The sequence below is a fragment of the Seriola lalandi genome, unplaced genomic scaffold (genome assembly GCF_002814215.2).
Source record: "Seriola lalandi dorsalis isolate HSWRI2012SDOR001 ecotype SW California unplaced genomic scaffold, Sedor1 jcf7180002054971, whole genome shotgun sequence".
Lineage (NCBI taxonomy): Eukaryota > Metazoa > Chordata > Actinopteri > Carangiformes > Carangidae > Seriola > Seriola lalandi.
Genome location: NW_019525522.1, coordinates 1226525 through 1240796, shown reverse-complemented (window position 1 = coordinate 1240796; position 14272 = coordinate 1226525). Strand labels below are relative to the sequence as shown.

Here is a 14272-nt window from a genome sequence, read left to right as displayed (position 1 = left end):
GGGGGGGGGTGTAGTGTGAATAGAGGATTGTGGAGAAGGAGGAAAGGACAGGGAGGGGGGGCAAAGACTGGTGTCATCAGCTGGAAAGCTCACAGTTTATTAAGAGCAGACACAGACGTTTATTAAACATTTAACCTCACTAGTTAATCAGTGTGATAACAGACATTTCTGCTGTGTCTGCCTCCGCTAATAGAAGGAAGTTTAATCAAATACTGTAGTATTGTTCTATAATTGAGTATTTAAGTATATTATATAACACCACATCCCAGATGTGCTGTAAATAGGCTGTGCTTTATTCCCCTACACATTTATTTATAGCTTTAGTAAGGGACATTATGAAAGATACTTGGTGGGGTGAGGTGTGGGTGTTAAGTTTTATATTCATATATAACATATATATTATGTAAAAAGCAAAACTGTTTATATTTTCTTTGGACACTCTCCTTAAATTTGAGGGAAAACTGCAACCCTGCCCTCATGAGTATCTTGAAATAATATAGGCTAATTGGTCAGACATGACAAATGGTGAACGTTCCCCCCATTGTCTATTAAAGAACTGATAAGTGAACAACTATTACAGCCACTGATGCCTGGGAACAGGCAGCAGCTCTGTGGCTGCTAACACACCAGCCTTCTGCTGGAGACGTCTGTTCCAAAATGGAAGCCACAAAACCACATTTGCTTTTATTTTTCTTTAACAGTAAATCTCATGAGGGAAGAATGAATCAGGGTGAGGAAAAATTAAAAGCCTCCCCTCCTGCTCTCCCAAATAAAAGCTACTCTGCCTTCCCTAACCCTCCCCATTCTCTAATTCTCTTGTCTATATAATAATTTTCATACAGTCCCTAATAGTCACTTAGCAGATTCAGATTTTATATACAAAACAAATGATCAACAAATAACAACGTTTACATGAAAGTACTGTATATGTCGTAGTAGCTGCAACTCAACCAGATACATTAAAATGTTGCTTACACATTTATGAAAATAATAATAATTCCATAATATAATTTAAAACAAGCTAAAAGTTCTGATTATGCATTAAGAAGTACTTTAACTTTCAAAACTTTAAGTATATTTACTGATAATGTCCTTCTACTAAAGTTTTGGACTCTTTACTTTATACTTTATATTACATTGTGGTATCACTTACATTATTTAATTAAGGGATCTGTATATTTCTTCCACCACTGTCAGTGGAAAATAATAGTGTGAAATTATAAAAGAATGGACTTTAGACTTTACTTATTGTAGCTGCTGAAAACAACAATCAACATGTTCACATTTGTTTAATGAAGGAAACAACCTTCATATTCTTTAACCACATATTACAAATAGACTTATATGATTATATTAAATACATTTTATTTAACATTTTATTAACCTGACATTAAGTGCTTATGTCCAGTAACCAAAGAATAAGCTTCCCAATGTGAGTGACTGACATGAGACTAACAAGTGACTGGCGTCTGACCTACTGCTCCCAAACTGTAAAATATAACCTGCAGTGCAAAAAAAAAACCCATATAAAAAGAAACTATAATTATAGTTCATAATGGGCGGGTGACATCTTCAGGGTCTCTGCCAATTTCACACCAGCCAAATAGACTGTTAACTGTCATTATGATACCTCAGAATAACATGGTGCTATTTTGGCTGATCAAAGTCCTGCCACACCATTGTTACAGTACAATCTTCATGTGTGAGGCCACCAAAAGAGTTATTTTTAGTAAGGTGACAGGGCGGTGTTGGGCAGGTTCCCATTGTGTTCAAGCTGGCATGGGGCTGTGTGTTGGTGTGTGTGTGTGTGTGTGTGTGTGTGTGTGTGTGTGTGTGTGAGCGACAGTGAGAGAGGCACTTGAAAGAGGGGAAGTGGTCTTTGGGGGTAGCGTCTGGCAGGCTGACCACTCCACAATAGCAGCAGGGAGGACAGGACATCCTGCTTACTCCATACGCTGAACTAAGACACACACATGCATGCACACATGACACACACACACACCTTCAACATGCACACAAGCAATACATTACACACAGCCTGATGTCTTTAACCTCTTGATTGTTGGTGTTGAAGCGTTTAAATAGAATGAGTCACACTGTGTGATAAGAAACATGTTTCCTTAAATGACGTTTCATAACATGATTCCAGTGTTTTCCTTCACTTAGTCATCTTTAACATAGCATTACTTCATTAGCTTCGTAAAGAGTCTCCTGTTAAAGTAGTATCATGTCACTTTTCCACATCAAACTGTTCAAAAAATATTCTAGAACTATGTTAAATACTTTTTTGAGTCGTGTACTCACTTACATTATCTCAAATGTTTTCAGCGTTTTTCTAACCTAGAGAAATCCTTGATTTGAATCACCGTAACAGTCCATTTCATTTGGTCGCCTGTCAATGGTGAAATGTGAAACTACTTTATTCAGTGTTTTACTGGTTATGATCATGTGGCCTGTTTGATTTGGAGAAGAGGAGGCCTCTGTGGATAATTTGGCTCCTGGTGAAAACCTCCTGAACGATTGACACTGAAGGAATCCAAATCCAGAGAAACTGACGGCAAAGGTGGTGAAGACAACAACTCCCATGATCCCACACGTTACGACATCACCAAACGTCCTCTTTTGTAATTGTTTTGATTGAGAGACCTCCAGCAGCAGAAGTTACATACTGTGAGGTTTATTTGGTGGAGACATATTTTCAGCTGGAATGACACACTAGATCATCAACAGTAGGGAGTAAAAAACTATATTTGGATGAATGTATTCTCATGACAGTTCGTATTATATGCTAAAATGAGAAAATGCCGCAGTTTTCATACTTTCATTGGAATCAATGTGTGTTTTAATGCGACTTTGAACATGAATATCTGTACAATATGCCGTGGAAATTCATCCAATAATTAACAAGATATTTCAGTCTGAGGAAAATTGGTTGCCAGCATTGCCATCATTAGCATGTTGCTGCTAGCATGGCTAAAAACACTGTCTTACAAGGAATTTCTCACAATACCCTACAAAAAGCACATATTTTCCCAAATATACCAGACTTTTTTTGTAATGTTTTAAGAACTGTATCATCTTCACATAATTATGGCAATAATTTTATGTCATTAAGTTAAGTTAATTTAAAAACCATTATTCTGCCTCAACCATATGATTCACAAGTTTTCAGACATACGCTACGAGTAACAGATGTTTTTGTACAAACAAGTACAAACTTATTATGAGCTCATCACGTCTTTTCCCAAAAACCTCCTGTGCAATCAAAGGTGATGTACTGCAAAATATTGGGCAACCAATTATCAGTTGTTTATAAAGTTAGTTTGTGTAACGTCTTCAACACCAAGCCTGACTGTAATGACGGCTGTCTGTCTGTAGTGACAGTCCAAGCAAGCACTGGATGAACCGTAAGACATGTAAGGTTTTATTGGGCTGCAGAAATCCCCCAGTCCTCACACACACACACACACACACACACACACACACACACACACACACATACACACACACACACACTCTCCTCCCTCCTTATTCTCTGTGTTTGGTAACGGTAACTAAGCTGTGCTGCTGCGGCCAAGGCTTTGTGAGTCACACCAACCAGAACAAAGACCCCATTACTGCACCATCACCCCCCTCCACTCCCTTTCCCAACTCTCTTATTCGACCCCTCTGTCCTGCTCTCCTTTAATGCGACGATGAGTGTATTTCCTTTGCTTTCCTCCCTTTGCCTCCGTCCATCCTCTCATTCACTGGCTCCAGGAGGGTTTAGGGGCAGCCCCGTCGTGCCATACATACCTCTGTCCTGACAACAGATCTGGACAAAAGCAGCAAGGCAGTGCAACACTAGAGTCTTGGGCTTTACAGGCTTCATGGACTGATATTAACATGACAGCAGTGGGGTCTCCTAAGTGCGTATGTGTGTATGTGTGGAGCTGACCTTAGACCCTGTGAGCCAGCGTTTAGCTCTGACCTGATTATAGACCAGCTCTTCCGCAGCTGAGCAGAGCCCGGATCAATGCTGCTGGCTGTGGCTGAGGCCACAGAGGGAGACTGCAGACACAGCCTGAGATTGAGCAGTGGCTGTTTACCCCACCGCACTGATAGGTGCAGCATGAGCAGCCATGGGTGAGCGTTCGTTCTGCAGAATGAGAGGCGAGGCAGACAGGCTGACCAGACTGACCCCAGCCTGTGCAGACAGGGCTGGCTGTTTGTGATATAATGGGCTGGTGTACCTTGACTCGTGGTGCATACAGTAAACAGTCAGCCGTCAAAGATATAATCAGTTCTTTTCCAAACAAGGTCTTCTTTGGGGGAGAATTGGCATTACAGAAGGGGATAATTGCATTTAGTTCAATTCTAATGTGCTTCATTGGCATCATAAGGCAGATAAAGGATCTAAATACTGAGCTCATAAGTCAAAGTGCCCCCAAAATCCCCCATGACACAAAGGTGAAAGTCTCTATTGAGTTATTTACATTTACTGTCATGAACTTTGCCTCTGTTTTCTCTATAGGTAAGACTAGCAGCTATTTCAAGGTAGCTTTCTGAAACAATTATTTGGAAATTACAGCCCCATAAAATGAGGTGTTACAAATGAATTTTCCAACACAAGAATCCAAAGACTGTTTCAAGCTGCAAAGAATACAATTCTGTTGGAGAGATAGTACATTATTTTTTTACTTTTTATTTTTTGTACCTAAAAGTAGACAGAAAAAAACACAAAGGTTATTGCCTTGCTGTCAAAGAAATCAAAAATATTAGAATTTCAACAAGGGATGGAAATGACAGTTTATAAGTCAGTCTACCACACCGGACTGAAATATCTCAACAACTGCAGGATGGATGGTCATGAAATGTGATACACACATTCCTGGTTTCCAGGCAATTAATCCTACTGACATCGTTGATCCTGATTTTTCATCAAACATCATCAGATCAAAGATTCTGTTCACCCACTACTTAGATTTATGACCAAATACCTGAGAAACGGATGACACTCTCGTCGGCCTGAAGTGATTAGCATCAGGTAACATGCTAAACTAAGATGGTGAACATTGTAAACAATATACCTGCTTAACATCTGCATGAGCTGCTAGCACAACTGGAGACTGAAGTCTTCTTGTATATTGCACAATGCCAGCAAAACAATGTAAAACCATTACATGTAGAGGCAATATACCTCATTCAACTAAAATCATTGCCTCAGGATGAAAGCCATTCGGGCGGATGTGAGTGTATTCCCAATAGTTAGTGAAAATCATCTGATCTGATGTAATCATTTCTCAGTACATGATGTCTCATTGTTACACTTAATGGGACACTGGAAGCTGACAAGTCAAAATGTCCGCTATGGAAAACTCCTGCATTAGTACGAAAAAATGCAGTATGTAAAAGTGATAACAAGTAAACAGATTAGGATGTTGTTTATGCTTCACCCACCATCTGTAAACAAGAACGTTTACAATTCCCAGGCAAATGGTGAATCTCAGAGTACAGAAGGGGGGCGCTGTTGAGCTACATATCAAGAGGCAAGAGGTCATAATGTACAGTACGTTAATTATTAGCCAAATATTGGGCTGCATTGATTCACTCTATGGCCAGCAATGTAATTGTGTTAATTTTGTGCTATCTTTGTGTAAAATATGTGTTAATGTTTACACAGATCTGTCGACTCTGGAGGTCCCATCACATGTCTGCACCTTTTGTAAATAATAATCACACTGCTCAGTGCTGCTCTGCTCAGTGCGCAGATGAACCTTGACTTGTTGAAGAGGGTAAACAGGATCTATCATTATTTTTAAAAGGCTGACCTCCCACATTGTTTATGCTAGTGAGTGACAGCTCCAGAGCCAAAGTAGACTGTGCAGGGGCTACCGCTGCCAAACAGAGAGCATCATGGGAAGGAGACGGCCACCAGTGTTCTTCACTCCTCTGCACCCTGTTGTTTCTTGGTTTTAATCAATTAGTTCCAGGAACCCTTAAAGTTGCAGCTGCACACACACACACACACTCATACACACAGACACACAGACACACCACAGACACACACACACCCAAGCAGCCATACAAATTAGTTTGGTGTAAGAGCTGGGTTCCTCCATCCTCCTCAGACTCAGATTCAGTAGCTCTGTGCTTCTCTCTGCTGGACACAGATCATACTACAACAATAAAATCATGAATTTGTATTCGGTCTACAGTAACTTTATATTCAGAGTTTTTCTATTAAATTGTTCTTTGCATCAAAACATACAGCAGTGACTTTGGTGTGTGTGTGTGTGTGTGTGTGTGTCGTGTGTGTGTGTGTGCGTGTGTGTGCGTGTGTGTGCGTGTGTGGTGTTATGTCCTCCAGACATCTCAAATGCAGCCAGTTTACTCAGAGGATTTACATCTATGATCTTTCATAGAAACAGAGACAAATTTGTGCGCGGATGATTGCATGGGCTGATATGTGAGCTGAAGCCACAGTGTGCCTGGGTACAGCCTTCAAGCCTCTAAGCCACATGTTTGTAGCATCCGTCTTATCAGCTTGACCCAGGTCACACTTGTACATGCAGAAAATGCTTTTCCACCCTCTCTCTCTCTCTCTCTGTGATGTATGTGTGTGGCTACGGCCGTTTCCCTATATTAGCAAAAAAAAAAATCTTGCCACTGAACTGTCACACTTGTTTTATGATGTTTTATGCTCTGCATCCGTTTTGCTGTAGAAATAATACGCTGGGGGGGGGGAAATGTAAACAGGGACATTTATCAACTATTGGTGAGCAGGAAATACATGCCATGCAAACAGAAAACACATTTTCAAACACCCATGAGAGATTGTGAGGGGCAACATTCATTTGAGATGGATGATGTTGAGGTAAGATGTTGTCGTGTGCAGTGTCATTCTTCTAACATCTGTTCATGAGAGTTGTATTTTACTTTAACATCTTCTCCTGGGCTCTCTGCCATCTCAAACAGAGGACGGTGTGAGTTTACAGTATGAAACAGATAATAACCTGTCACTGTTAAATGTGAGATCAGCTCACTTCTCAAGCATCTCAAATGTAAATAAACTGAGTAAACGTTTGCTTGAAAATCCCACATAAGAGTCACATTTCATAACAACATTTATTATTCTACAAGTTTGTACTATTGTTACTGCTTTTTATATTCAGGTTTTTATGTTACACATTCTCAAACCGGAGACACATTTCCTGTATTGGACTCTTTCTTAAAGTCCAAACCATGTGTCTGTGAGCCTGTGTGATGTGATGCAGGCTCACAGACACATGGGCTGCTTTTCAGCTAAAGTATAGTCTCAATGTAAAGCCTATATAAATCCAGAGACTCATAATAATCACCACACACATTCAATGTAGTTTTGTTATATAAATAAAATATATTAAAAAGGGCAAAGAATTGACGGGTGTATTTGTTTTTTCAGCCACAACTTTTAATCTAAAGAGCTCTTTCTCCTCCGTGCTTTACATTGTAACACAGCATATTGCAGCCATAAATTCACCAGCCATAATATCCTCCTCAGGCAGGGGGAGAAAACAGGAAGGGGGGGAGGGGGCCCCAAACCCCCATATGAAGTTTGAGAGTCGTTGAGTTTTGAGGAGTAAATCTGAGGTCTGGCGTTATGTAAAATCTTTGAGTGTAGTGATAGCAGGAGGTCTAGCAGCACAAGTATCCAGACCAGGCTGCAGGTGAGCTGAGCCCAGTGAGAGGTCCGGAAGTTTCGAGTCTGCTGGGGCCAACGTGACACCAGCGTAGCCTCCAGCCCCAGCAGCCCCAGCAGGAGCAGAGAGGCCAGGTGGTGGGCATCAAGCAGCTGCTGACAGAGCACGCTCACAGTCTCCCTCCACCAAACCGATTCCCCCTTCTTCACGAGGCCCATCTCAACCTCACAGCCCACCTCCTCCATCCACCAGGACAGCGTCGCTCCCAGCCGCAGCACCCACTGCAGCAGAACCAGACTGTCGGAGAGAGCCAGCTGGCCCAGGAATACAGTGGAGGGCTTGGTGGAGATGTGAGGGGAGCGGAGCAGCAGCAGCGCTCGCAGGCTCAACATACAGCCCAACAGCAGGGGGATGCCTGCTCCATGGGGGAGCAGCAGCACCATCACCAGCTTTAGCAGTAAGAACCGGCGCAGCCATCTTCTGGAGGCCAACAGCACTCCTCCTGTGACTGAGCCGAGCCAGCACCAAGAGCATATCTCCCAGACGGACTTTAAAAGTTGGTGTGATCTGCAGAGAGTTTAACACTTGGAGGTTAGATCAATGTCTCACACACACACACACACACACACACCTTATTTTCACACTCAGTATGTCGCTCTGCTTCGAAGGTGTAAATATTTCTCCTTTTTTTTATGACTATGCTCTTGTCTTATCCAAACAGTCAGAGGCCCAGGAAAGCAAACAAGACATCAATACATACTTCAGTTTTACAGGCACCATTTAACACGGCTGAGGGTGAAACTCACCTGGCCTTATCTTTATTGAGTTGGACTGAAATAGTATTGGTGTAGCATTCATTTCATTTAAAGGATAACAGAGCAACTAAGAGCCATTAAGGAAAGTAAGTATCTAAAGGGGATCTTCATATCCAAAAATCAACAGCTGACTCAGCTGATCATTAAATCCATGTATCTGAGAACAGAGAACTGAATCCTGTTTGTGTGGGACTCACCTGTGTATTGGCAGGGAATTGAGATTGAAAGTCATTGTCCTGTTTCACCTGGATGTGGCCTGATAGCTTTTAGTTTCCATGCTAGCGACTCATCCCACCCTGGCTGCCACAGGGCTGAAGCAAAGCGTGTGAGGAGTCTCTACTCTTTCCTCTTTATCGGCGCTGGTTGCTTCACCCCGACTGGCTCAGTCCATAAATGTCATCATGTCTCGTCTGGAGGTGAGCCAGACTGCATCTGGCTCATGTTGCTGGAGAATCTGAGCCTGAGGGGTTTCCCTGCATTACTGACATCTGTGTAAACCTGCGTGTTTTTCCATGCAACAAAGAGCCAGAAAGGAATACTGGGTGGAAGAGCTGGTGCCAGGGAGCGAGCTGCCAAGATCGCTGTCAAGATGCTCTTGAAGAACCTTTCATGCCAACTAATATTGAAATACAACAGACCCCTGTAACTGAATGACTGCATATAAACCCAGAAAGTGTGTGGGAAATATTGTTGCAACTTGTTTTCGTGTGTTGAATGACTTATCTCCCTGATTCAGCGTCGATGACAACCCACACCTGATGACAGTACTTTGGATGTTGTTTTAGGGCAGACAGGTTGAGGCACAACCGTCTCCACAACAACTAGGGTGTGACCCAATTGACTTAGTAACTGCTGCTAAATGATTTGACGCTCCTCTGACCTGACTAATCACTCAGCCCACTCTGGCATTATGACTTACATTGCTTAATGCACTAGTTGCTGCAGTTGTGACACTTTTTTTCCAAGTATTATATTTACATGGTCATTTTTGTTGAATCAGATACCATCGAAACACTTACTGGTTTCTTCTCATAAATGCTGGTACAGTAAAACAGTTGTTACCCAGCACTGTACCTGGTAGGTACCCAGTATTTATAAATAATATACATTTTTTGTTTTTTCTTTTAAAATGTTAAATTGTTTTCTTCCACTGAATCTACATTTAAGTTCCAGTAGGAACCAGTATGTAATGTACTTGTACCTGACTACAGTGAAATTACACTGGGCTGTATTATAAAATGTTACTTCTGTGATGGTTGACTGGGAATAGATGGTTTCACTTTGAGCTTAGTGCACATGACACACGTGATGATGTTTAACAGGCAAGGCGTGTGTAAGGGTGTATCACACAACATGTGACTATTTGTGTGCGAGCTTCTTTGCCAACTCCAACAGGACAATGTCCGGTCATGAGACACTATAGACTCACATTTACAAAGTGTGTAGTGTTGCATTCATGAGAGGCCATAGTCATGTTGGATAATATGCAAGAACACAGCACAGCGTAAACTCTTTCCTGCTGAAGTCTCCATCTTATCTAACTTACAGACATGAGCACAGATCATGCAATGTTGTATACTACAAGAAGGGATGACTTAAGGGATGATTTAAGTTGGACTTAAACATAAATTTAAATAAAAATGAAAGCTTTGTGTGTGTGTGTGTGTGTGTGTGTGTGTGATGCAAAGACTAATCATCTTTAGTTTGCTGCCTTCATAACTTAAAAGCCCTCATGAAGTGGTGTGCACTTCACTGAGAGTGCACACCATTAGAGAAACAGTACGGAGCAGCTTCCTTAAGATGAACTCTCAGGAAAGATTCATTCAGAACTTAATTTCTCCTATTTCCCTTCTTGTATTCTGTCAAATAGATTTATGTGTGTGTGCATGTTTGTTTGCACACACTCAACTATTTTGGTTTCATCTGTGCTGGATAGGTGTGGGAGTTTATCTAAACAAGCCCTGAATGGAAATATAAATGTGTGACTGGTACCCCGCACAAAGGAATCATATAAAGGATCATCAGATCATATTGTATCTTTCTATGTACAAAGATGCTGCTGTTTTAATAATTTACCATGTTATGTAAAATGTTTTTGTAAAATGAACAAAAAAAAGTCCTTTTTATAATGTTTTACATATGCAGTACATGGTTCTTGAATAGTCAGGTGTACCGTGTTTTGCCCTGAGCTGAAGCACACAAGACATATGGCAATCTTTACATCCGCTGACAGACACGCTGTACACTTGCACACAGCGGCTAGGAAACCACAACAGTTATATAAGTTCTTAGTAAGCCGTTTGTTCCCCGCCTTTGTTCTTTAATGGTTGCCCTATCTCTGAGCTCTACTTTAACAATCCACCAAGTTGCTGAGATGAATGGTGAGCTTCAAAGATAACCCGACCTAAATAAACATCCTAGTCTGCAAGATATTACCAGCTCTGTCAGAGAAACAAAAAGGAAGATTTGAATCACAACAGATCTCTTTGTTAGTGGACCACCCAGGTATTAACAGTGTTTGACTATAATAGCCCTGCTGTTCTTTAATCTCAGCTCCACAAATCCATCTCTTCAATCATGATGAATTTAAAGTAAATTATTAGACAAGTAGAGTACAAGGCAAGTAAATTACGGCAGGCTAAAAAAAAGGAACAAAAAATTATACTAATTCCACCGTGATTGTTGATGTGTGTTAACTAAGGGGGGGAGAGAAACAGCTGCTCTCACTACCATGAAAGGACTGGTGCTGCTGGGGGACGCAGAGGAGCAGCTGGGCCCAGTTCAAATATGCAGAGTGTCTGTGTCCCGTAAACAGAAGTTAACAAGTGCTCATACTGAAATAACAACATAGGGGGTTTGTCAGGACTTTCCAAAATGCTCAAATCGGTGCTTTCTCATCTGCCACCTCTACGGTTAAGATATGTTAAACATGTGGTCCGGAAAACACGGTTTCAAACGTCAAGTATTTCTCTATAACATTACAGCTGCTCTAATCAATATTCTTTATATTAACAACAGCTCATATGACTATGTGTGATGTGAAAAGGGTCGTTTGAAATCCACAGAGAGCTGCTGCTAAAAAAAATAAAAGAACAACCTACCATAGTGGAGCATTTAACTCAGGGGCCTGGAGGTTTCCCTCTGAAGTTGGTAGAGACCAAAAACAGAGCTAAAAGGACAGTGTTCATCTGTTACTTGTTTCCACCTGACCAAGACAATGTTGCTCTGTATTTGCTGGATGAGTTAAGAGGCAACTACTAACAAGTTTGCTAGATTAACTTAAAAAGTGATTATATATCAATGTTGTATTTACAGCTTGTTTCTGCTGCATCCAAGTTTAAATTAAGATGACGCAACTGAACTGAAACTACTTGGTAAAAGTTAGAGAACAATATTGGACATGATCAAGTTCAGATAAAGTTTGTGTTTAGAAGAAACCAGCATTGATTGTTACTAGGAGAGACTGCAGCATGCAAACCTCAGTCTCAACTCTCGGGTGTCACATGCTTGTTATCCACCACGGCCTCCTCCTCAGGAGCTTTTGAAGCAGCATTGACAACATCACACTGTAACATGTCTCTTACCAGAGCGGGTGGTTTCACACATTCCATGTTCCCTTGTTTTTCTCATATGTCCTCTTTTCCTCCAACTTAGAAAAGTTCCTTGTCAGTGCAAGTTTCCGCTGTTGGCCAGCAGATGCATACCTGTAGGAATTACATTCACACAGGTCATTTCTGCACCTCATCATTTACATCCAGCTCCACCTTTCAGTGCCAATGCAGGGCGTAGTGCGCCCTTTATTTAGAGAGGCAGAAGTTAAAGATGTGAGAATCTCATCACAGATCTGCCATTGTTTTCCTTTTCTTTAACCATAGTTTGCAATAACCATAGTCCTTCTCTAACCTTAACAATAGAATAGTTGACATGTGCAGATATTTCAGAACACCAGACTGTCACTGAATGGAATCTGGGGTTTTGCAGAAGCATTCAATGATGACGTTCAACGGCATATGCCTCTTCCAGTAGACATGGCCGCCTCGTAGTCTTTGAGGAGCGTCAATGCAACAACCAGGTCATGATCCCTCACAAACAAACACTGCAAACAGATCTTTCTCACAGCAGATATTTGACTTGTTACACTCCAGGTGTAACATGCCAGGTAAGTAATAATATGAATACTGGCAACATTTCACATCATATAGGTGTGGCAGCGCGTTTGTTATTGTACGTGCTCGCTAACTGCAGAGCTGCAATGGAACAGAACAATTATCTTTTTTACACACAAAAAAAACCTTCAGCTACATGACTCAAATAAATATCACTTAATCCCTTTTCTAAACAGTAACAAATGACCTGGAACAAAAGTAAGCTCACACAACAATTTAGTCGCTAACTGTAAAATTCCCAATAAATCCACTTACAAATAAAAACAATGCACTTGGTTTATCAAGCATCTCGACTTCCAAGGCCCCTTATTTGATTTTTACAGATCACTGCAATAGATGTCAACAGGTAGAAACTTTTGGCTATAATCTGTCACCTATTTGGATTTGCTGCCACTTATGTGGGATTTGTTTTAAGTGCTGATTGACTTGATGTATGCCTTTCCCTGGCATGTCTGATGTACTACTAAGTGCCTGTTACATACAATAAATGAACCACATATGGACAGAGATAAAAGCAGGCAACTTCAGAGATCTTAAAATCGGATTACTCAGAAATTACAAATGCACTATCAGCATCTCTAAAAAGGGTAAAAACACTTATCACAGTTTTCTGCCCCAGCAGTTAGTCTTTTCAGTGGACTTAATGCACAATCAAGCTAACAGAGTAATAATTCTTTGATCACATAGAGTCTGTGGAGCTGATACAGATGCCTCCTGAGTGCAAATGGGGTTGAATGTTTGCCTTTGCCAGCTGCCCATTAAATGAGTTATAGATGAATTATCCTGCCCTTCCACCACAAAGGCCTTTCAACTGCGAATATTAGTTTGCCCATTTCCACTGCAGTATCCGCACTCATTTACTAACTGTAAACCACACCCATTAGCAGACGGAAATGCTATGGAAAAAAAAAATCAAAAATCCCTCCATCATCAGTCAGGAGGGATTGTGTTAGTTGACCCGAGCATCTTCATATCTCTTTATCTCGTCACACCATCTGAGCTCAGGTTACAAAGCTCCTTCTTGACTTGCCCTGAACAGAGCAGCTACACCAAACTCAACTGATTGCCTGACAGGAACATTAAAGGAACAAGCAATGAGGTCTGGTTCTGCAGACCTCAACTGTCTAGACATCAATTATTTAAAGCGTCTCTCAATATAAACATGTCGAAAGGTACAAGATTGTTTGACTACTTCTTGAATTCCAGTATACAAATACTGCTAGAGGAAACAGGTCAGCCAAGCAAACAGAAGCAGCTAAAATAAATAAAGATGTATCATCTTTATCTTTTTTTTTTTTAAGGGAAGGAGTTTGTCACTTGATCTTGTGGGTAAAGTTGCAGATAAAGACATACAGAGACAAGTCTCTATGCGCCTGCAAAAGAATGACTGAGATGAATTCAGGAAAACGTAGTAAAGGAATAGGATTAACAACAGCAACCACATAACAAGAGCAGAACTTTAACTGTTGATGCACATCTCTTTTTTCCCCTCTTTCATTTATCACAATTGTGTGGCTACACTGTTAATGATGTCACTGGCTTTGACACTGTTGTGCCGCACAGTGAAAGTGAAAGACCAGTCCTACTCTGAAAAGCCTCCAAAAGGCTATGCATTATGAAGAGGCAGCCA

General features: G+C 41.1%; 1 protein-coding gene across 1 annotated transcript; it reads right to left on the bottom strand.

The window, feature by feature from the left end:
• Positions 1 to 7088: 7088 nt before the first annotated feature.
• LOC111646438 (uncharacterized) lies at positions 7089 to 10242 on the bottom strand. Its single transcript, XM_023395922.2, has 2 exons — positions 8674 to 10242; positions 7089 to 8228 (listed from the first exon to the last, which is right to left on the bottom strand). Exons 1-2 carry the CDS (start codon positions 8706 to 8708, stop codon positions 7433 to 7435), a joined length of 831 nt encoding a protein of 276 aa, XP_023251690.1. The 5' UTR covers positions 8709 to 10242; the 3' UTR covers positions 7089 to 7432.
• Positions 10243 to 14272: the final 4030 nt, after the last annotated feature.